Source organism: Macaca thibetana, chromosome X (assembly GCF_024542745.1).
Source record: "Macaca thibetana thibetana isolate TM-01 chromosome X, ASM2454274v1, whole genome shotgun sequence".
NCBI classification, from domain to species: Eukaryota; Metazoa; Chordata; class Mammalia; order Primates; family Cercopithecidae; genus Macaca; species Macaca thibetana.
This window is the reverse complement of record NC_065598.1, coordinates 98,396,003-98,421,245: the sequence shown is the minus strand read 5'-3', so window position 1 is coordinate 98,421,245 and position 25,243 is coordinate 98,396,003. Positions and strand designations below refer to the sequence as shown.

General features: G+C 39.4%; 1 protein-coding gene across 1 annotated transcript in view; it reads right to left on the bottom strand.

The window, feature by feature from the left end:
• Positions 1 to 388: 388 nt before the first annotated feature.
• The window catches only part of LOC126946025 (ras-related protein Rab-40A-like), a 203,883-nt gene continuing 179,028 nt past the window's right edge, over positions 389 to 25,243 (bottom strand). The window contains exon 14 of the mRNA XM_050776008.1: positions 389 to 2,173. Coding sequence (XP_050631965.1) covers positions 1,265 to 2,104 — 840 coding nt within the window. The 5' untranslated portion in view covers positions 2,105 to 2,173 and the 3' untranslated portion in view covers positions 389 to 1,264. The remainder of the gene's footprint in view (positions 2,174 to 25,243) is intronic.

Genomic DNA, 25,243 nt, shown 5'->3' with positions numbered 1-25,243 from the left:
CTACCTCCCAGGAATGTTGTGAGAAATTCACGAGATAGAAAAGTACCAGCGTTCAGGAAGGGTGAGTCCCCATGGCTCCCTGAGGCCAGAGATACTGCCCTTCTGTGGGACTTTATGTTACAACCACCCTATGACAATGCACAAATAAATGGTCATTCAATTACAAAAGAGTACAAGGACTTACATTTAATCAGTTTATCCAATATTGATTACTATAATAATCCACAGTGTAAATCGGAAAGTAATTACATGGAAATCACTTCTCCTTCCTTCCCATCTAAGGTCTCAGAAGTGATCTCATTAACCTCTATATAGATCTGAGAGGTGTTAACCAAAACTGGCCAGCACAGGGGAAATGACTCACCTAAGGCCTTATAATGGGCCTGGCCCCCCATGTTCTATTGCATTGTTTTTCTGCAAAGCCTCATCTTGCAGGGTTACATTATACATATTTTTCTTTTTCTTTTCATTTTAGCAAAAGATAAAAATATATACTTTTTATTGTTAAGAAACATTTTCTTAAATAAGTACTTATTTCATTCCTTACTGAAATGGCTTTTTTCTTACTGACCCATTGAAACCATGTTGGCTATGTTCAACATAACTAGAGATATCTTTGGCGTTTTCTTCCCTTAGCTTCATATCTTGTAAAACATCTTGTACAAAAAAGTAAATTTACAGAAAAACACACATATAAATCACTTATTAATCCCCAAATGTAGTAAAATAACATAGCAAAAACTTTATCAAATCCATTTCGTGCACAAACTGGACAGATCTGTTACATATAATCTCTATATGCATCTGCAGTGTTTTATAAATTGGTGCTTTGACATCAAAAAGGAAGTATACAAAAAGGCCCCTCTTGTAATATCAATGTCTCAGAATGATCTCACTATCATTGCATCTCAAATTTCCTTGAATTTATACTCATCACTGCCATATCACCATTCTTACAAAAGCAGTTAAGGAAAAAGATGCAGTGTGATTATAAGTAACATTCAAAATTTCATGTTATCAAGAGTTGAGCAGAGTACTAATTTTCCCTTTATAAACACATGCACATCCACGTAGAAATTCAAAGTCAAACTGCATAAAGTGCTTTTATCGACAGAAGGCATCACACACATTCCCAAGCAGCACTGTTCCCATGAGAAACAGAAAACGTTATTTCTTTGAATCTGGAATGCATCTTCCCTCTTCCAGGTGTAACCATTCAGTTTTTCCTGGAGCGATTCCAGCTTGTTTCCTTCTGGTGCCTTCCTTAAGAAATTTTGCAGTTGTTTCTGGTGCAGTTTTTGGGTGGGCTCTGGGGTGGGCAGACGATCTTCACTTTGCAGAGGCTGCTCCTTTTGTGGGTGGAGCTGGTGGTGAGGGAGTAGGAGAGGCCTCGCATCATCCTGGCATTCAGGCCCTTAGCCATGGAGAAGGACTTGAGGTGGCTTCTTAAGGCAATGGGGAGCGGGAGCTTGTCTACCAGATGCACAGGCGTGCAAGACACGATGGTGCGGCAGCAGAGGTCTTGCAAGCTCAGTACCTTGCTCGGCCTCCCGAGCCAGTTCAACCTGTGCCGCAGCAGCACGATCCTGGCTAGCTCCGTGAAAGACTCTATGATGTTGAAATTACATAGAGGGCTGACCTCAAAGAAGGTCACGCCCAGGCGCTCAGCATAGGCCTGGGCCTGCTCCCTGGGCACCTGCCTCTTGAATGCCAGATGTAGGCGATTCCCCACCAGGATTTTAGGGACACCAGGGGCATGCTCATCGATCTTCTTAATCCATCGATCCATACCCTCGAAAGACCAGCGGTTTGCAATGTCGTAGACCAGGATCACTCCTTGTGCACCACGAGAGTAGGAGCGGAATATGGTACAAAATCTTCCCTGCCCCGACGTATCCCAGAGCTTCAGCTTCACCCGCTGGCCGTCCAGCAGGATGGTGGTCGTCTTGTAGTCGATTCCCCCCAGGTGGCTGTACGGGGACTCGGCCGTGCCGTCCTGCAGGCTCTCCAGGATCTCACCCTTGCCCACGTCGCTGTCGCCCACCAGCAGGAACTTGAGCAGGAAGTCGTAGGCCTGGTCGGGGCTGCCTGGGGCGCTCATCATGCTGGCCCCGCCCCGCGCCTGGGCCAGACCAGCAGGGTTGCACGCAGAGGCGGTGCCGGGCCTATTTTTCTTGAGAAATTAACATAGAACATAAAAAATGGGATGGCGAAGTTTATGAAATAAAGCGAAATGAGGTGGTGGCTTTGATGGTTTTCTTTTACAAACCCTGGGAAACTGCTTCAGCGATTGTTTTACTTTTTCTTATCCAAAACAGAGTAGAGACACAGCAGTTAATTCATCATTGAAACCTTACATTTCTCTTAACATTGCCATGTGATCGTTATGTAACGATGCCGTTTGGATTACGTCAAAGGACTCTCCTTTAAAGTAAGGACAGGTATGAAATAGGAAGGGGACTAAGATGTGTTGAGTACCGTATGAACCCTACGCTGTGTATGACGCTTAAAATAATTTGTTCTTTTACTTGTCAGAACAATTGTCTTTGGTAGCTATGATTGTTTCCATTTTACAAATGAGAAAAGGCAAACTCAGAAATGTTATGTAATTTTTAAAAATCTTGCTGTTAGTGTAGAGATCACAGAAATCACAATCCTGAGCCAGGGCTCTCCTCATATAATGCACCACACATCCTTTTTACTCTGTGGCCATGCAGGGTTCAGGAGTAAGTGTGAACTGTCTGTGCATGTGATCCTTGACAAGCCACGCATGTTTGCATGGGCACTAATACTTTTCTTGCTGCAGGTGGACATCTCCCATAAATATAAGAGTCAAGATCTCAGAAGAGACATCTAGGATATGGATTTTGCTAGAGTGTCTCATAAATAATATTCACCCAAGAAAGATGTGTTGAAATAACACATGCATCCATCAGTGAAGGGTTTTAGATTTAACACATGTACAGCTCCTATAACAAAACAGCAAAACTGACAAAATATGTAAATGGTTCATGGATGACAAAACGCAAATGGCCAATAATAATAAGAAAATGCATTCTAGCTCACTAATACATTAAGGAATGCAAATGAAACCATCTAAATACACTTTTATCATCTATTGTTTGACAAAATTTAAATGTAGAAAAAGCTGAATAAGAATTTTTTTTTTAATTTGCAAAAGAAAAAGGTAAAAAGTGGTTCTGTGTGTGTCTGGGTATGGGGGCGGGATGAGGGACCAAATACATCAAGGAAATGGAAACACACTTATCAGTTATAAATACATTTAAATATTGTAACAACAGGTACAAAGATGGTTAAAGAAATGAGAATGCTCAGACACATATAAGGGAGTTTAAATTATTGAAATCAAGCCCCAAAGGATAGATGTTTAAGCATGTAATGGATGAAACATTTTTCACATGTACAAAATATCCAGGTAAGAGGTTATTTGCTACAGCATTGCTGAAATCTTTTTAAAAAGGAAAAAATGAGAAGCATTCTAAGTATGCATCAATACAAAACAAACAATAACAAAGTTATCTCCCTAATTTACACAAACTCCCCTAAAAACATTGCCATGATCTGAATGGTGGAATCTGACCATTTCTCGAGCCCTGGAAGCCCATCTTCTTCTTCTTTTTTTTTTTTTTTTTGAGACAGAGTCTCACTCTGTCACCCGGGCTGGAGTGCAGTGGCCGGATCTCAGCTCACTGCAAGCTCCGCCTCCCGGGTTTACGCCATTCTCCTGCCTCAGCCTCCCGAGTAGCTGGGACTACAGATGCCCACCACCTCGCCCGGCTAGTTTTTTGTATTTTTTAGTAGAGACGGGGTTTCACTGTGTTAGCCAGGATGGTCTCGATCTCTTGACCTCGTGATCCGCCCGTCTCGGCCTCCCAAAGTGCTGGGATTACAGGCTTGAGCCACCGCGCCCGGCCATGGAAGCCCATCTTCTAAAAGGGAGGTGCTCAGGGTCCTCTAGGGAGGATGAGGGATACAATCTCTTTCTAATCCTGCCACTTACCTGAAGAGGCGACTTAGGTTCTGTGAGCCTGAGCTTGGTCATCTGTGAAATGGGACTGACCATACCATCCTGACTGAGTTGTTCCCAGGCATAAATGGGAAAACCTGTCCAGAGTATATGGCATGCAGTGGGAGACTTCAATGGCCCTTTAAATGTTGAGACATAGCAGTAGGGGTTGGCTGAGCCTCAAGGCCAAGGCAGGCATCGTGAAAAATCATTACTCATTGTTTCTCCTAATGAAAACACAGATATCCATATAAAGAAGGCAAATCTCCCTGATACACCTTGATTTCAGAGTTTTAGAGATGGAGTTCTCTACATTCTTGTGTGTTTCATAATCTCACAAAAACTGTTCAACATCATGCCTCCAAGAAGACACAAATCCAGTTCCCCATGCTGGTAAGAAAAAAACTGATCGGTGTAAATGTAAAAACATATGTTCCAGGGCATCCATACAATGAAACACCAGGTAGCAGTGACAAGGCTGTAGAAAGGTGACCGAGAGAGGTGGAGGCAGTAGAGCAGCTTCTGGGGAACTGTGTCTATAGTGTCCTGGAGAGGGGAAGACTGAGAGAGAGTGTGAGAAGGTCTGAGAAGCCTGTACAGGGATAGAGTTATGGAGAGTGAATGCCTTGCTCTCTGGGAGGGACACCCCGCCCCCCCCCCATCTCCACCCCCTCCCCCTCTGACAGTATGGACAATTCAACCTACACTGAGAAGGGAAGAGATGATAAATCAGTGAATGCGATGTAGACTTGGGGGTCAACAGCAAATGCACCTGCTTTAATATACATGTGAATTTTCCAAACAGAACTAGAACCAAAGTAAACAAGTTATTTTGAAACATGTTACTCTGCAAAATGTACAAAAACAGAGATAGCTGTGATGCCTTCTAGTGGCCAGAGACAGAAACGCAGCTCTGATAATCTCAAACCGGGGACTCAGGAAGAGGGAGGGATGGAGGTTGGAGGTTAGCTCCAAGGTACCAGCCACAGTTTTCCGGAATTATTCACCTAATAGTAGCGATTTCCATGTATCCATCATGTTCCAGAATATATGAAACTGATATTGGTTCCAATTCCCTCTGCAACTAAAGTTGCATCCATGATTGTGTATTTGGGGTGCTAGAGCTAGAGGACACACACACACACTCACACACACACAAAACCTCTGTCAATTAGACTTGTTATTTACTTCTTTCACAATAAAATAGAATATAATGAATGCTTTTTCAAATTAATGAAAATTATGTACACCTTAACTTTGACAATTTGTTCCAAAGTATTTTGTGTGTTCAAATTTTCATCAAAATACTTTTATTCCCAAATCCAATTTTCAAACAGTATACAAGAGCATACTGATAAATCAAAATTAACCTGAGCTCTCACTGGTCAACTCCCACTCCTTAACCCCAAGGGGTCTGCTGTTCCTAGGATGGTGCATACTCTCCTGACATGTCCCTGTAGGTGAGGTGCACATCAACACGTTTACCTACACACACATGTTGTCTTCTCCAAAAGTGCAATCACGGTACTTATTTGTATCTTGTCATTATAAATTCTCAAGATTTTAAAATGCATTTTATTAGTTCTTGAGGGGTTGGCATATTTTAGTATGTTTATTGTTCATGTACATTTCATTTAAATTCTCTGTTGAAATAGTTGCCATTTTGTTACTATGTTTCACAAATCATGGATACTAACCCAATTAAACTTCAAAATTTGACTTTAAAATTATACAGATCTTAAATTTCAAAAGAAAAAACATTGAAAAACACCTGGGGAGCAGGTACTGTCAGCCTGGAGGGAGATTAGAGCATTCAGGGCCCTGGAATAATGAAGAGAAAATGATAAAAGTTTAGAGTATTACGGAGTTTGTGCTGATCAGGAAACAACAAAGTTGTCTCCCTGATTTACATAAACTCCTCCAAAGGCAGCAGCCTAATTTGAATAATGGTCATAATGACCTTGGATACCAGTTAAGATTAAAGGAGATGAGGTGTAAAGTGCATTTGCTTACAGTAATTTAGTGCATGTTTCTTTCCTTCTCTCTAGCTCACCTGTCCCAAGGCCAACACCTAAGCTTCTGCCTAAGCCCACTTGCCACTTTAGGGATCAGCCCTCTTATGTGGCCCTACACCCAGATCTCATGGCACAAAGCACAGGATTTTGCTTCCCTTGTCATCTTCAGAGGAGTTGTTGAGTGGGAACCCATGGGACCACAATAACAGGGGAGTGGAAGCTGACCATTTATCAAGCCCTGGAAACCCATCTTCTAAAAGGGGGTGATCAGGGTCCTCTAGGGAAGGTGAGGGATGGAACCTCATTCCAATCCTGCCGCCTACTTGGAAAAGTGATTCAGGCTCTGTGAGCCTGAGCTTGGTTAGCTGTGAAATGGGATTGACCATATCAACCTTACAGAGCAGTCCTGAGGGGTAAATGAGAAAATCTGTTGAGAATATACAGCAGGGAGTGGCCTTTAAGTATTGGTACACAGCATGAGGGACTGGCTGAGCCTCAAGGCTAAGGTAGTCATCATGAAAAATCACTTCTCATTGTTTCTCCTAATGACAACACAAACATTGTGAAGAACAAGCAAATCTCTCTCTCAAATGCCTTAATTTCAAAGTTTTAGAGACCAAAGGTCTCTGCATTCTTAGGTGCTTGGAAAGTTCACAAGAGCTATTCAACATCATGCCTCTGAGCAGACCCAAATCCACTTCCCCATGGTGGAAAGGCAGGCGTGTTTGTGAACTCACTTGGTGAGTTCCATGACAGATCACATCACGGACACAAGGAGTGGCGATTGTCTAATGAGTGCTCCAGCACTGCTCAGTATTTTAATATGTTTATAGGAATATTGTAGACCCATTTTGCAGTAAACAGTGCAAGGTTCTCAGATCACACAGTATCTAGTTACATCACAGAAATCTAGGAATTACAAGAATTTCTATAACACAATTTTCTATTCTTTCATTAGGTAATAACTAAATGTGTATTGAGCTTTAGAAGCATACTAGTCTACTGGAGGTGTCTAACTAAAGTGGAAAGAGGGTAAGAATTCAAATGAATATATGGGTAACTTCGTGGCTCACATTTGAGAGGAGATGGTTTCTTCAAATTAACTTTAAACTTTCTCAAATTCCAAAGAATTGTTTTAAATATCCTTTTTTGTTCCTCATCACCTGATACAGTTTGAATATATGTCCCTGCCAAATTTCATGTGGAATTCTAATCCCTAATGTTGGAGGTTGGGTCTGGTGGGAGGTGTTTGGGTCATGGGGGCAGATCCCTCAAGGCTTGGTACTGTCCTGGTGATAGTGAGTTCTCCTGAGATCTGGTTAAGTGTGTGGCACTCCCCCACCCCGCCCCCGCCACTTTCTCTCTCCTGCTTTCATCATATGACATATATACTTCAGCTTCAGGTTCCATCATGAGTAAAAGCTCCCTGAGGCCCTCTCAGAAGCTAAATAGATGCCGGTGCCATGTTTGTAAGCCTGCAGAACCATGAGCCAATTAAACATCTATTCTTTATAAATTACCCAGTCTTAGGCATTTCTTTATAGCAATGCAAGAATGGCCTAATATATCATCAATTCAATTCAGCCACAGGATATCTTTCTTTTTTTTTTTTTTTTGAGACGGAGTCTCGCTCTGTCGCCCAGGCTGGAGTGCAGTGGCCGGATCTCAGCTCACTGCAAGCTCCGCCTCCCGGGTTCACGCCATTCTCCTGCCTCAGCCTCCCGGGTAGCTGGGACTACAGGCGCCCACAACCGCGCCCGGCTAATTTTTTGTATTTTTAGTAGAGACGGGGTTTCACCGTGGTCTCGATCTCCTGACCTTGTGATCCGCCCGCCTCGGCCTCCCAAAGTGCTGGGATTACAGGCGTGAGCCACCGCGCCCGGCCAGGATATCTTTCTTTTCTCCTCTCCCCTCTTCTCTCTTCCTTCCTCTCCCTTTCCTTTGCCCTCCCCCTCCCCTCCCTCTCTCCCTCTTTGACTCTGTCTTTTCCTTCTCCTTCAAAAAATTGTCTACATTTTCTACATTCTCTATTAACATTACTTCCCATTTACTCTTTACTCCACTGCACTGTGGCTTCTGTCCCCAGGATTGCAATGAACATGATCTCGCCAAGGTTACAATCCCCCTTTTGGTCACTAGGTTCAGTTTTTTGTTTACATATATTACCATACTGAGTATTGCTTTTAATGAACTCATAAAATATGCATGCTTGTCCAGTTGCTTCTTTAAACTTAACACAAATCTGTGACAGGTTCTGGAGCATGAGGTACTGGACACAAATCCAAGCTGTCCCACTCCCTAACTATACAGTATCAAACAAAGTCTTTATTCTCTCTGTCATTCAGTTTTTCATCTATAAAATAAGGATTAGTCACAGTATCTACCTTGTAAAACAGTTATGAGCACTGACTGACTCAATACATTAAAAGCATATGATTCATAAGGAATGTTAGTCATTTTAAATTCTTTTTACATATCTTACTGGCATTAGTATCACTGTAGATATGAAAAATAGGATATCGGCCAATGAATAGTTTCCTACGGCCACCATAACAAATTATCACAAACTTTGCACATTTAAACAACAGAATTTCATTATCTCATGGTTCAGAAGTACAAAACCAAAGCCCAAAGTACAAAACCAAGGTGTACGCAGGACCACACTGCCTCCAAAAGCTTTAGGGGAGAATCCTTTCTTAGCTCTTCCAGCTCCTCCTTTGGTTTGAGGCAGCACAACTCCAATCTCTACCTCAATCTTCACATGGCCTTCTTCCTTGTGTGTGTCAAATCTCCCTCTGCTTTCTTTTATACAGACACCAGTCATTGGAGTTAGGCATCAACCTACATTCAGGATATTTACTTCTGGAGATCTTTCACTTAATTATATCTACAAAGACCCTATTTCTAAATAAAGTTTGGGTGGGTTAGGATTGGGACATGTTTTGAGGGGGACACAATTCTACCTACTAAAGTTAAACACGCAAGTTACACTACAAATGTTAGATAAGGTAGTTTTTATAGGTTAATATATAAATGCTGTATGCATGTTTAATCTAGGTTTTTATCCTCTGTGTATGAAATACTCTTAAAGTACAGAGATAGGTCAATGATATCAAGAGACAATGCAATAAAAACCAATATTAATCTCTCCAAAACACAAGAGACAATGCAATAAAAACCAATATTAATCTCTCCAAAACACTTGTAGACACACAAACAAAATGAAAAAGAATCCGATTTAGTCAATCAGCAAAGTCATAAATTATAATGCAGTATATGGTTCCACTGTGAAAATATATGTATCTATCTCTCTCTACATGGGTTTATAGGTATGTGTGTGGCTAAAAATAAGTTAGTATACTACATGGACAGAAAAAGATCTGGAGAATAGATACCAGTAAATTAATACAGGCCATCTTTGTATTATGGAGATGGAGAAGATTTGGACAGAATATTTTTAATTTCTAATATATATTTCAATTATGTTTCATATGGCTTAAACAATAAAAAAGTTAATAATGTGACAAAGTCATTAAGATAATGTTTTGTAAATCAGGAAAATCTGTGACCATAGTCACAAAATGATAGCGTAGAAATACATTTATTGACCAAGAATCATGTTCATATGCTGTGGTACAAAAATAGTATATTAAAAACATTTATTTAATAAATCAGTATATTTGCATTGGAGGGACATAGAGGATATTTGTTTTATAAATTTGCAATTCCCTGGTGTTTTAAATGTGGAAGTTTCATTGTTCAAAATGTTAACAACAAAAAACACTATAATTGTGAACTGATTATATTTATGATGCCCACATATTCATTGCTCTGGACACACGCATATAGGAAATTCCAGAAAGCTTTGTTCTCTACAGTTCTATACAATAGAATACATGTGCCTCCCTTACTCCCCTCAAATCTCCTATGCCTTTCCAAGCTGTTGGTTGACTTCCATTTCTGCAATTCTGACTCTGGGCACCAGGTGAGAGCATTCTCTCTTTCTTCCAATGAAAAGGCATAATTTGCATAAACAAAAACAAAATTTTCCTCAAACTAGATAATGAAACAATAAGTACAGTATGACCACAACTCTCTTTGAAATACTCATATGTTTACAAAAAGATGGACAGGTCATATACATAGTTTGTTTCCTTGCATACTCCTATGTCTACATCTAATTAGTTTATTAAATGGGTTTTGGGGGCCTAGGCCTACTTCAGAGGTTCAAATATTTTATGATGAAATGCTACCGGAAATTTTATAATGGATGGATCAGGGTGACAACACTGAAATACAGTGATCAATTTCAAGGTTACAGGAGGAGAGAAAACCAGAGCCAATGAGCCTACTAATTTGACACTTTAGTAATAAAGGACACCACTTCTGAGGTACTCAGGCCGAATAAGCTGAATTTGATCAAACTTCTAAATCTAATTACCAATTAAAAAAAAATAAGAGGGGCTAGAGGAAATTAATAAACAACACAATAAGAATCCAATCAGCAAAATCCATAATGCACTCTCCAAAGGATGAAAGATCCAGTTTTGTAAGCAAATAAATAGAAAGGTTCTTTTTTAAAGAACAGATAGCTTTTAAGAGACAACACTTCAAGAAGAGTTAAAGAGAAAGTAAAATTAAAATCACAAGGAGATACTACCACATGTTTACCAGAAAGAGAAAAATGAAAAAGATAGAAAATACCAAGTGTTGATGAGGATGTAAGCAGTAGAAGTCTAAACACTGCTAGTGGGAATATAGATTGGAACAACCACATTGAAAAACTGTTTGACAGTATCCACTGAGCTGAAGATACACATGTCATATGACTCAGAAATGCCACTCTTTGGTGCATCCCCAGGAGAAATGGCCTCACCCATCAAAGGAAATCAGACCAGCCCTGCCTTTCAACCAGTTGAAGGATAGAAACTAGAATAAATGTGATTTCCATTTGTAAAAGCACTCTGAGTTCCTGAAAGGGAATAGAATTAACTGTGGAAGTTCAAGGAATTATTTCAACAGCCAGGTTGTCTAAGGAAAACTTAACTGTGATGATTATTATCTTTTTAAAAATAATCATACTCTTGTTTTTACAATTATATCTTGTTTGTTTTTCTTAAATAAATATCATCTGGTACATGGAAGAAAGGCTACTGAAGGATAGTTATCACTCAAAAACATATGGTCCTGTCTACCATCAATCACCATTGGCTGACATGGTTTGGCAAATGTCTTTTCCTCTTTTCTAAGTATACTGGTTAGGAGTGTCGGTTCTGGAGACAGACTAGGGCCCAACCCTGCTTCTTAAATTTGTGGGACTTTGAATACTTTTGCTTCACCTTGCAGTAAGTCAAATGCTTCATTTGTAAAACAAGGATAATACTGACCTAAGAAGACAAAATGTTTTTAAACAAATATTGCCTTGCCATTTTGGTCAGGAATCCCATAATCTTTTTTTTTTTTTAGACAGAGTCTCGCTCTGTTGCCCAGGCTGGAGTGCAGTGGCGCGATCTCGGCTCACTGCAGGCTTCGCCTCTGGGGTTCACTCCAATCTCCTGCCTCAGCCTCCCGAGTAGCTGGGACTACAGGTGCCCGCCTCCACGCCTGGCTAATTTTTTGTATTTTTAGTAGAGACGAGGTTTCACTGTGTTAGCCAGGATGGTCTCGATCTCCTGACCTCGTGATCTGCCCGCCTCGGCCTCCCAAAGTGCTGGGATTACAGGCGTGAGCCACCGTGCCTGGTCAGGAATCTCATAATTTAAAAAATTCTACTGCAGAGATATCAGCATAACTGACTCTCTGTGACCTTGTGAGAGTAACAGAACCACTCTATACTTCAGTTGTCTTTAAGGTACAATGGGGAAAACAATTATCCCCACCTCATGGGTTGTTGTTTTGAGAATTACTTGAGTTGAGGCATGAAAGCCCTTAGAACAGTGGTCGGCACATAGCAAACTGCTCATTAAATGTGAGTTTGCATGTTGAGATTTTTCAAGTTCTAAAAGTTTGACAGTTTGCATGTGTCTTCAATAAAGTTTAATACAACAGAATCTTAATCATCAACTGATGCATTTTAAGTAATTTCTTTCACTACAAACACATTTGGATGACCTAACTAACTACCTTGAGAATATCTCAAGAGCACATGGAAGGATTGCTCTGAGAAAACTGTGCTATTTCTCCACATGGCTATATAAAAAGCTGAGGGGTAATCCTTGACTGTGCCTTATCCCCATGCACCCTACATGCACAGTCACTTCAATTTCTGCCTGCCCTACCTTCAAACACGCCCTGTCCAGGTTCACTCCTCCCTCTGCACACAGCTGCAGCCCTGGTCCCATCCACCTGTGTCTCTTCCCTGGACTTCTGCAATATTTTTCTAATGGTTATCCCCACTCCCTATCTTGTCCCTTTCCAATCCATTCCCCACATAGCAGTCAGAGTCACCTTCTGACAACAAGAATCGCAATCAACAGCCTGACCCAAGGGATCTGTTGTTCTAAGGACGTTGCATACACTTCAGATGTGTCCCTGTAGGTGAGGTGAACATGAACACATTCACCCGATACACACAGTCTTCTCCAAAAGTGCAATCACAGTCCTCATCTTCTGTTGCAATTTTTTCCCACTTTATATACATTCTCAGGATTTTTAAGTATTTGCATTTTATTAGTACTCTGGTTTTGGCATATTTAACAAGATTATTGTTCATGTTTATTTTATGTAAATTTTCTATTGAAATGAATTACCAATATCTTTGTCATTAGTGTGTGTCACAAATTATGGATACTAATCCTATATATAAGGTACAGTTTGTGAATACTTTCTCTAATGTTTTAAGATAATTCTTAATATTTTTTATTACTTTCAAAATTGATTTTCAATTTCAAAAATATTATGACTTAAAAACTTTACAGATCACATATATATACATTTTTTTTAAGAAAAAGTCGAATGCTCCCTTTGGAATGGCAGCCCCCAAGGAAATTAGATCATTCAGGGACCAGGAGGCATGAAGACAAAGTGAAGAAAACTTTAGAATAACTAAAAACTAGATGCTGATAGGGATTTTATCTCCTCTATCATCTTCATCACCTCAAGAGGTTGTAGAGTGAGTACCTCTGGGGCCACAACAGCAGGAGAGTGGAATATGACCATTTCTCAAGTCCTGGAAGCCCAATTTCTAAAAGGGAGGTGCTAAGGATCCTCTAGGGAGGGTGAGGGATAGAACCTCATTCCAAACCTGCCACTTACCTAGGGAGGTGACTTAGACTCTGTGAGCCTGAGTTTAGTCATCTGTTAAATGGAACTGACCATACCATTATTACAGAACTGTCCCCAGGCATAAATGAGAAACCTCGTCCAAAATATATGGAATGGAGCGAGACTTCAATGGCCTTTAAATGTTGAGACACAGCAGTAGGGGCTGGCTGAGCCTCAGGGCTCAGAAGACATTGTGAAAAATCATTTCTCATTATTTCTCCTAATAAGAACACAAACATCTAGAAGAAAGAAGCAAATATCTCTCTGATATGCCTTGAGTTCAAAGTTTTTGAGATAGAAAGTTTTCTATATTCTTAGGTATTATCAGAAGGTCATAGGAGTCATTCAACATCATGCCTCTTAGCAGACTCAGATCAAGTTCCCTCACACTGGAAGGACAAGCATATTTGTGAACTCACCTGAAGAGCTCTGTGATAGACTGCATGAGGAAAGCAAAGTATGGTGTTTGCTTAATAGCGGCTTCTGGACAGTTTGGTATGTTAATATGTTCATAGGAAAAATCTGAACCTGTCCACCAATCAACAGGGCAAGGGTCCTCAGATCATGCATGATCCAGTCACATCACACCAGGATTTCAGCCACCTGCTACCTCCCTGCGAGGCAAAAATCCAGAAATTACTAGCATTTCTGTGACACACAATTGTGCATTCCTTATCTAATAACTATATTTATATTGAGCTCAAAACATATACTAGTCCACTGGAGACATCTTATGAGCTCTAAAGTGGAAACAGGAGAGTAAGAAACAAAATAATATATAGGAAAATTCAAGGGTTAAATACGAGATGAAATGGGTTCTTCACATTAGCTTTTAAACTTACTGAAATTTCAAGAAATTGAAGATTTAAAAAAATTCTTCCTTTAACCCCTCACCACCTATTCAGCCACAGGATTGGATATCTTTCCTCCCTCCACTTCTTTTTCTCTCTTTCCTTCTTCCCAAAGTTAAAGCTCTAAAACAAGTTTTCTGCACTTCCTACAAAACTACAATGAGATATTATCTCACTCCAGTTAAAATGGCTTTCTCCAAAAGACAGGCAATAACACATGCTGGCAAAGCTGTGGAGAAAAGGGAACCCTCATACACTGTTGGTGGAAATCTAAATTAGTACAACCACTATGGAGGGTCCTCAAAATCTAAATCTAAAAATAGAGCTGCCATATGACCCAGCAATCCCACTGCTGGCTATACATCCAAAGGAAAGAAAATCGGTATATCGAAGAGTATCTTCACTCCCATGTTTGTTGCAGCATTATTCATAATGGCCAAGATTTGGAAGCAACCTAAGTGCCCATCAACAGATTAATGGAAAAAGAAAATGTGGTACATATACACAATGGAGTACTATTCAGCCATAAAAATGAAGAGATTCTGTCATTTGCAACAACATGGATGGAACAGGTGGTCATTACATTAAGTGAAGCCAGCCAGGGACAGAAAGACAAATATCACATGTTCTCACTTATTTGTGGGACTAAAACTCAAAAAATAATTGAACCCATGGAGATAGAGAGGAGGATTACCAGAGTCTGGGTAGAGGCTGGGAGGTGAGGAAGAGGTGGGGATGGTTAATGAGTACAAAAAATAGAATGAATAGCACTACAGGGTGACTATAATCAATAATAATTTAATTATACATTTTAAAATCACTAAAATAATATAATTGGATTGTTTGTAACATAAAGGATAAATGCTTGAGGGGATGGACACCCCATTTTCCATGATGTGACTATTATGCATTACATGCATGTATCAAAATATCATGTACCCCATAAATATATACACCTACTATCACCCACAAAAATTAAAAGTTAAAAAAAAGTTTAAAGGATATTGAATGTTGATTTTTCTCTCCTTCCCCAAACACTATTGGAAGGTTAGAAAAACAATTCCTGAAATCATAAAACATGTGTTTTCCTGTGTCTGGCTGTGTTCAACCAACATAATATATATGTGATTTACATTTTGTTGTCTGTAGTTGTAGATAGTCATTTTCATTGATGGATGGTATTACATGGTATGGATATTTCTTTTTTCTTTTTTTTTTTTGAGACGGAGTCCAGCTCTGCTGTCCAGGCTGGAGTGCAGTGGTGTGATCTTGGCTCACTGCAACCTCTGTCTCCTAGGTTCAAGCTATTCTCCTGCCTCAGCCACCCGAGTAGCTGGGATTACAGGTGCCCACCACCATGCTGAGCTAATTTTTGTATTTTTAGTAGAGATGGGGTTTAACTGTGTTGGCCAGGTTGGTCTCGAATTCCTGACCTCGTGATTTGCCCACCTTGGCCTCCCAAAGTGCTGGGATTACAAGCGTGAGCCACCGTGCCTGGACTGTATGGATATTTCACAATATATGTATCTGGTATGAAGGTTTATATATTTTTCAAACTTTGACCTACTATGAATAACAGTGCTTTGAACGTTCTTGTACATATCTTTTAGATGGACATTTATTTTTACTTCACTTTGACATATATGATTGAGTGGCATTTCTGAGTTAGGGTATATGTATGTTCAGCTCACTAGATACTGCCAAACAGTTTTTCAAAGTGTTCCAATCTGTATTCCCACCAGCAGTGTTGAGAGGTCCACTGCTCCACATCCTCACCAATACTTGGCATTTTCAATCTTTTTTATTTCTTGTGGGTGTATGGTGGTATCTCATTGTGGTTTTAAATGTAATTTCTTTGATTTAATTTTTCATTAATTTAACTCTCTCTGAAATGTTTTGTCTCATTTAATCTAAAGTGGGTTCCACCGCATTTTAAAAAAATCTTCTAATTTACTTGCTTAAAATCTGGATCTTTTGTCTTGTGGAATGCTAATGCTGTTAAATACCTTTCTGCATATGGAGGCGATCATATAATTATTTCCTTGGCTGTATCAATATACTAGATTATAGTAATAGTTTTATTGATATTGAAACACCTTTATATATGTAAAAGCCCCATAAGGTCATGACCTATATTTTATGTCCATTTTGTTTACCAATATTTTATTTAAGAACATTAGTTCATACTCTGTAATGAGATTATCCTGTAATTTCATTTCTCCTGCAGTTTTTGGCATGTTTCAGAATCAACTTTATGTACTTGCTTCATTGTTTTATATATTCCCTACGCCCTTGGACTATTTTAAATAGTACTGGTATTATCAAACCTTGAAAGTTTGGCTAGAATTCTCTTTGGGAAATATCTGGGTCTGGTGCTTTTTGATGGCAGATAATCTAACCAAATTCACTATGTCTTGTATGCAATTAGTCTGTCAAGACTTTTTGTGTCTCTTGGGGCCAATCTGGGTAAGTTGTGTTTTTCTAGAAAATTAACTATTTCATCTGTTTCCAAATATGTTTGAATAGAATTCTGCAAATTTTTCAGTTAAGAGACTTGAAATTTCCTTTATTTTGAAGACCTTGTCACCCTTCCTGTTTCAAAATTGTGTATTTGTGTTTTCTTCAATTTTCTTGAATAATTTACCCAGTGACTTTTCATGTTTTTGATCTCTCCTCAAATAAATCTTCCTTACTTTTACATATAAATTCTACTGTAGTTTGCCTTTTCAACCCGTACATTTCTGTTTAAACCTTTATTCCTTTCAACTACATTCTTTTAATTTATGTTGTGGTTCTTTATCTGGCATTTTGAATTGATTGTTTAATTCCTTTTTATTGATATAGCTATGTAATGCATAAAAATATTATCTGAACACTGCTCTAGCTGTAAATTCTGATATGCTCTGTTTTTATTTTCATTATTCTCATTGCATTCTACAATTTTAATCTGTATTTGCATTTGGGCCCAAGCTTAACAGCCTCAGGTATTAGTATGATTTTTCATATATCTCATTGCTGCTCCTGCAGTTTTCCTCTATAAAATTACATTTTTGGCCGGGTGTGGTGGCTCACGCCTGTAATCCCAACACTTTGGGAGGCTGAGGCGGGTGGCTCACCTGAGGTCAGGAGTTCAAGACCAGCCTGGCCAAGATGGTCTTGGTCTCTACTAAATTACCTAGGCGTAGTGGCGGGCGCCTATAATCCCAGCTACTCAGGAGGCTGAGGCAGAGAATTGATTGAACCCGGGAGGCGGAGGTTGCAGTGAGCTGAGATTAAGCCACTGCACTCCAGCCTGGGTGACAGAGTGAGACTCCATCTAAAAAAAAAAAAAAAAAGAAAAGAAAAAAAAATACCAACCAACCAACCAACCAAACAAACAAACTACATTTTTGTTGTGTGATTAGGTACACAAGTATTAACACATAATGTATTCCCAGTGAATTTTAACCTTTACTATTATTAGGTGTGCTTTTTTATCTTTTAAAATCAATTTTGTTCTCAATTCTGCCCTCTTAAAAATTAAGATTGTGAAAAAGCATTCCATGCTCATGGATAGGAAGAATCAATATTGTTAAAATGGTCATACTGCCCAAAGCAATTTACAGATTCTATGCTATTCTATTAAAGTACTAGCAATGTTTTTCACAAAACTAGAATAAAAATTCTAAAATTCACTTGGAACCAAAAGAGAGCCCAAATAACCAAAACAATCTTAAGTGAAAAGAACAAAGATGGAGGCATCACACTACCTGACTTCAAACTATACTACAAGGCTATAGTAATTAAAACAGCATGGTGCTGGTACAAAACAGACACACAGACCAATGGAACATAATAAAGAACACAGAAATAAAGCCACACACCTACAACCATCTGATCTTCAACAAAGTTAACAATAACAAGCAATGGGAAAAGGACTCCCTATTCAATAAATGGTGCTAGGATAACTGACTAGACATATGCAGAAGATTGAAACTTGACCTTTATCCTTCAAAAATCAACTCAAAATGCATTAAAGACTTAAATGTAAAACATAAAATGATAAATACCCTAGAAGAAAACTTAGGAAATACCATTCTAGACATCAGCCCTGGCAAAGACTTCATGATGAAGACACCAAAAGCAACTGTAGTAAAAACAAATATTGACAAGTAGGACCTAATGAAACTAAAGAGCTTCTGCACAGCAAAAGAAACTATCAACAGAGTAAACAGACAACCTACAGAATGGGAGAAAACATTTATAAACTATGCATCTTCCAAAGGTCTAATATCCAGGATCTATAAGGAACTAAATCAACAAGCAGAAAAACAATCCCATTAAAAAAATGGGCAAAGGACATGAACAGACACTACTCAAAAGAAGATATACACATGACCAACAAGCATACGAAAAAATGCTCAATATCACTAATCATTAGGGAAATGCAAATCGAAATCACAATAAGACACCATCTCACAACAGTCAAAATGTCTATTATTCAAAAGTCAAAAAATAACAGATGCTGGTGAGGGAACAGTGAAAAGGGGATGCTTATACACTGCTGGTAGGAATGTATATTAGTTCAGCCACTGTGCAAAGTAGTCTAGAGATTTCCCAAGCAACTAAAAATAGAACTACCATTCAACCCAGAAATCCCATTACTGGGTATATTCCCAAATGAATATAAATCGTTCTACTATAAAGACACATGCATGTGTATGTTTGTCACAGCACTATTCACAATAGCAAAGACATGGAATCAACCTAGATGCCCATCAACAGTGGACTGGATAAAGAAAATGTGGTACATACACCATGGAATACTACAGATCCATAAAAAAGAATGAGATCATGTCCTTTGCAGCAACATGGATGGAGCTTGAGGCCATTATCCTAAGCAAACTACTTTCAATTTGATGTTCTTTTGTGCCATCTTCTTTCACCTTCTATTTGGACACCGAAATAGCAGCCTCTCCTTGAGGACCAGAAAGCAGGCAGCATAGAGTAACAGAACATGAAGATGAATCTGCTGTACAACAGACTGAAATCAGGAGACCTGGGCCCTCAATAGCAGATTTGTCTTTGTGTAAAAGACCATGAGAAGTCAGCTCCCCTGATCTGGCCTCATCCCTTTCACAGGAAAAAATTGACATTCTCAGGGGTTAGGGACATGAGCCTTGGAGTCAGAGTGAGTACAATATTTTGGCATACTTAATTACTGGTTTTATGATATTTAGGAAATGTTGAGTCTCCAGACAAATGAAACCCATAGGTAATTGTTATATATGAAATATGCCCGCATAGAGAATAAAGTGGGAGGAACTATACAAAAAGGACACATTATCAAAAATTAATGAGTAGGAGGGGGGGTCACACATTATTTATTTATTTCTGGACTTGACTATGCTTTCCACAATTTATAAATTAGCATGGAGCTTTTTAAAAGTCAGAATTTTTGCTCATAGAAACAGTATTTGCTATAAAATAGTTCAGACATACAAAACTTATAGAATGTGAGAACTTTCTATGTACCCATGTTAACATATAAAATAGTATATAGGCAATTGATAGTCACATTGAAGTCCTCTCTGATTGCATTAGCCTCCTACCTTCCCAGAGATAATCACTATATAGAATTTGGACTTTTCATTTTTAAGGCATTACCTTATAGTTTTATTAAACAGGTACATACCTGTATGTAAAATATGATATGGTTTTGTAGCATGGTTTTCTCTCTAAATACCTGGTTACCTCATTGAAGAAGAGGAAGTAAGAAACCTGAGAACAAACATGCATTCATATCTCAACACTGGGACCTACTATATATATATGTCTCCAAGTCATGTGTATTATCTTTTAAACCTACTAAAACAGACACACCCAGGTCTCAGTTTATATGCTATAGAGAGCAGTAAAACATTCTACAGTTACTATTTTCAAACTCTTCTTTTATCTGATACGTTCATTGTCTCAGAGTTTTCCTATGGCTAATTTGCCTAAAACAATCTCAGTGTATCCTGAATGTAAGACATTTTCTCATTTGTCTGGGGCTAATTTTCTTTATTTCTTTCAAACTGTTACTAATTTAGGCCTGTCCTGTATATCCAGAACCTGATCTAGACCATCCTGCTGAAAGAAGACAGTATTTTCTGGGAGTTAGTTTTCATGTGTTCAGACTACTGCCCACATCCCTTAGATGGTATAGGGATGCATTCCACTTAGAACTTGATTTGATATGTATTACAAGTGCTGGGCATGTGTATATTTTCCTTTTATTACTTTTAATTACACAGGGAAGGTACTTATGTAATTATACACCATAGTCAAGATGCGGAATCAACCTAAAAGTTCATCAGTGGATACATAGGTAATGAAAACGTGGTATATTAATTCATATTTGTTGATTGCTCCTGGGACCCTGGGCTGAATGAGACTATGACTATACTTCTACCCCGAATCCTGCTGTGCCAGGATTCCCCTCTCCTCACCTCCTCATTCCCCATTGAAGCTGTAGGGCTGAACTCTGGATGATTTAATGAAGACCCTCCTGCTTTCCTGTCTCTGTGGCAGTCACTGCTTGGCTAACTAGGTGGGATACGCAGGCAGTAGGAAGTGAAGAATGTTAACAAAGAATAGAGAAAGCTCTTTTTAGGTAGTTTAAGTTTGAAGGAGAAGAGAGAGATCCAGAGATAGGAGATAGAGGTGGAGGGGGCAGGAGACAGAGAGGGAGGGGAGGGAAGGGGAGGGGAGGGGAGGGAAGGGGAGGGGAGGAGGGGAGGGGAGGGGGGGAGGGGAGGAAAGGGGAGGGGAGGGGAGGGGGAGGGGGGAGGGGAGGAAAAGGGGAGGGGAGGGGAGGGGGGGGGGGGAGGGGGGGAGGGGAGGAAAGGGGAGGGGAGGGGGAGGGGGAGGGGAGGGAAGGGGAGGAAAGGGGAGGGGAGGGGAGGGGAGAGGTATCAATCCTGTGGCTAAATGTGTATTGAGGGGTCCAAGAGGAATTTTTGAAAATCTTTCACTTCTTAAAAGTTGATCAAGTTTAAAAATTAATGTGAAGGAGGCATACCATCTCAAAATTAATCTTTGAAGTTAGCGATATATTATTTTCATTCTTACTCTATTATTTCCATTTTAGAGATCATGGGATGCCTTCAGTTATATAGGTATTGAGCTTAATATATATTTAGCTATTAATAAATGAAGGAATGGACAACTGTGTGTATAGAAATGGTAGTAACTCTTGGATTTTTGTCTTTCAAGAGGCAGAAGATGGTTACAATACTGCTGTAATGTGGCTGGATAATGCATAATCTGAGGGTTACTGCCCTGGTGGCTGTGAAACAGTCTAGAATGTTCCTATTTTATATATATGTGTGTGTGTGTGTGTGTTTTTTTTTTTTTTTTTTGAGACAGTGCTTCACTCTGTCGCCCAGACTGGAGTGCAGTGGCCCGATCTCAGCTCACTGCAACCTCTGCCTCCCGGGTTCAAGCGATTCTCCTGCCTCAGAATCCTGAGTAGCTGGGATTACAGGCACGCGTCACCATGCTTGGCTACTTTTTGTACTTTTAGTATAGACGGGGTTTTGCCACGTTGGCCAGGCTGGTCTCGAACTCCTGACCTCAAGTGATCCGCCCGCCTCGGCTTCCCAAGGTGGTGGGATTACAGGTGTGAGTCACCATTTCCCGCTTTCCTATAATATATTAACATACCAAACAGTCCAGGAGCAGCCATTAAGCAAACTCTACACTTTGCTTACCTGGTGTTATCTATCACTGAGATCACCGGGTGAGTTCAAAGACATGTCTATCTTCCCAGCAGGAGGAAGTGAATTTGGGTCAGCTCAGGGACTTGATGCTGAACAGCTCTTATGAGCTTCTGATAATACCCAAGAACTAGAGAAACAGCTGTCTATAAATCTTTCAACTCAAGGTATATCACAGGGACACTTGCTTTCTTCAATTAGATTTGTAATTTTCTCAGAAGGCGAAACAGTAAGAAATGATTTTTCACACTGCCTCCTTAGCCCTGAGGCTCTGCCAACCCCTACTTCTGTGTCCCAACATTTAAAGACCACTAAAGTCCCACTCTATGCCATATACTCTGGGCAGGTTTTCTCATTTACCCCTCAGGACAGCTCTGGTATGGTCAGTCACATTTCAGATAACTAAGTTCAGGCTCACAGAGCCTAAGTCACTTACCCAGATAAGTGGCAGGATTGGAACGAGGCTGATCCCATCAATCAAGCTCCCAACTCCATCCCTCCCTTCCCTATGCTGAACCCTGCCTTCCCCACAACCTGGTCTATTCTCAGAGCTGCAACCTTGGCTCTGTCCATCAGAAGGCACATCATAACTATCTCAATTTTTGTTTTTAAATTAAAAGCAGCTTATTTTGCATACAGTAACAAGTATTACGAGTTTTTTGTGGTTGTTTGGAAAATTCACATGCATATGAAAGCAGTTCCATGATCTGTTGACCCCAAATCTACACTGCATTCATTGATTTTTCACTTCCCTCCTTGGTGCAGGTTGCAGTGTCCACATTGTAGGAGGGTGGGTCCTCTTCAGACAGCAGGGCATTCACCCTCCTTCATTATCCTACTCCTATACAGGCTTCTCAGATTTCTTCCCACCTCTCTCTGTCATTCCCTTTCCATGACACTATGGACACAGCTGCCCAGACCCTGCTCCTGTGCCCTCATCCTCTCTCTGTCATTGCCCACTGCCCCGCACTGCCCTATGGCTGCCCACCTAGGATAGCCAAGGATGTCCTGCAGTTTATTTTTTTTCCGTCTTCTTTTAAATACATCAGTATCTTTCTGACAGAATCATTCTGTACTTGGGTTCATAAGGTGGGTTGTAAGGGAGGTATTGTAGTTTTTGCCCCTTGCGGACACTTCTTTGCCAAAAAGTTTGATAATGGTGGTACCGTGGTGCCCTTTCCCGACACAAATCTGCATTGCAGCTACAACACTGCTGAATAGGAATGTGGGAAGGAGAGACTGTGGCCCAAGCCCACCCTATAAAGCTTTCTGGAAGTCTTGGTGGAAAAGTGAGCATTCCCAGTGTTTAGGGGTACTGAAGGACTCCAGACAAAAATTGCTGCCTTTTACTGTGCCGAGAAGAGAGCTCTATGTGAGAGGAAGACTAAATATTTTACTTTTTATTCTTTGACCACTGGATAAATAGAGACCTATAAAAGAAAAAAGGGATCCAGGCTACTTGTTATCTTTGTAACCCTCTTTACATCTTTATTACTATCTTTTCATGGAAATACATTTCTGTAACATTTGAAATTACAACATAATATCAGTATTTTTTATGGACCCGGTGTTTCATTTATATGATATCCTAAAGTTTATTTCCACAGTAACCTAGTGGTGAAAATTTAGTTCCCTTACCATAGTTTCTATTACAGACAATGGTATATATAACACTCTTGCTCATATGCACAAATATTTCAGTAATAATTTCTTTATAAGTTTTTGAAAGAGTATCTTTAAACTCCAGACACTTAACAATTTTATATTAAGATGATGAAATCAAAATACTTTTAAATTTTTTTAATTTTTTTTTTATCTCAATAGGTTTTTGGGGAACAGGTGGTGTTCGTTCACATGAATAACTTCTTTAGTGGTGATATCTGAGATTGGCACACCCTTCACCCAAGCAGTGTACACTGTACCCAATGTATAGTCTTTTATCCCTCAACACTCCCCACTGTTTCCCCTGAGTCCCCAAAGACCAATGTATCATTCTTATGCCTTTGTGTCCTCATAGCTTAGCTCCCACATATGAGTGAGAACATACGATGTTTGGTTTTCCATTCCTGAGTTACTTCACTTAGAATAATAATCTCCGATTCCATCCAGGTTGCTGTGAAAGCCATTATTTCGTTTTTTTTTTTTTTTGTTTTTTTTTTTTTATGGCTGAGTAGTATTCATATATATCTCACATTTTCTTTATCTACTCATTGACTGATGGGCATTTGGGTTGGTTCCATATTTTTGCAATTGCAAATTGTGCTGCTATAAACATGCATGTGCAAGTATCTTTTTCGTATAATGACTTCTTTTCTTCTGGGTAGATACTCAGTAGTGGGATTGCTGCATCAAACGGGAGATCTACTTGTAGTTCTTTCAGGAATCTCCACACTGTTTTCCACAGTGGTTTTATTAGTTTACACTCCCACCAGCAGTGTAAAAATGTTCCCTTTTCACCCCATGCACTCAAACATTTATTATTTTTTGATTTTTTGATTATGGCCATTCTTGCAGTTATAAGATGGTGTTGCATTGTGGTTTTGATATGCATTTCCCTGATCACTAGTGATGTTGAGCATTTTTCCACATGCTTGCTGGCCATTTGTATATCTTCTTTTGAGAATTGTCTATTCATGTCCTTAGCCCACTTTTTGATGTTTTTGTTTTGTTTTGTTTTCTTGTTGATTTCTTTGTAGATTCTGGATAATAGTCCTTTGTTGTATGTATAGATTGTGAAGATTTTCTCCCACTCTGTAGGTTGTCTGTTAACTCTGCTGATTATTTCTTTTGCTGTGCAGAAGCTTTGTAGTTTAATTAAGTCCCATCTATTTATTCTTGTTTTTGTGGCATTTGCTTTTGGGTTCTTGGTCATGAAGTCTTTACCTAAGCCAATGTCTAGAAGGGTTTTTCTGATATTATCTTCTAGAATCTTTATGGTTTCAGGTGTTAGATTTAAGTCTTTGATCCATCTTTAGTTGATCTTTGTATAAGGTGAGAGATGAGAATCCAGTTTCATTCTTCTACATGTTGCTTGCCAATTATCCCAGCACCATTTGTTGAATAGGGTGTCCTTTCTCTACTTTAAGTTTCTGTTTGCTTTGTCAAAGATCAGTTGGCTGTATTTGGCTTTATTTTTGGGTTCTCTATTCTGTTCCATTGGTCTATGCGCCTATTATTTTTTGTCTTGCTGTGGCTATGTGGGCTCTCTTTTGGTTCCATATGAATTTTAGGATTGTTTTTTCTAGCTCTGTGAAAAAAAAATAATGGTGGTATTTTGATGGGAATTGCATTCAATTTGTATATTGCTTTTGGCAGTATGGTCATTTTCACAATATTGATTGTACCCAT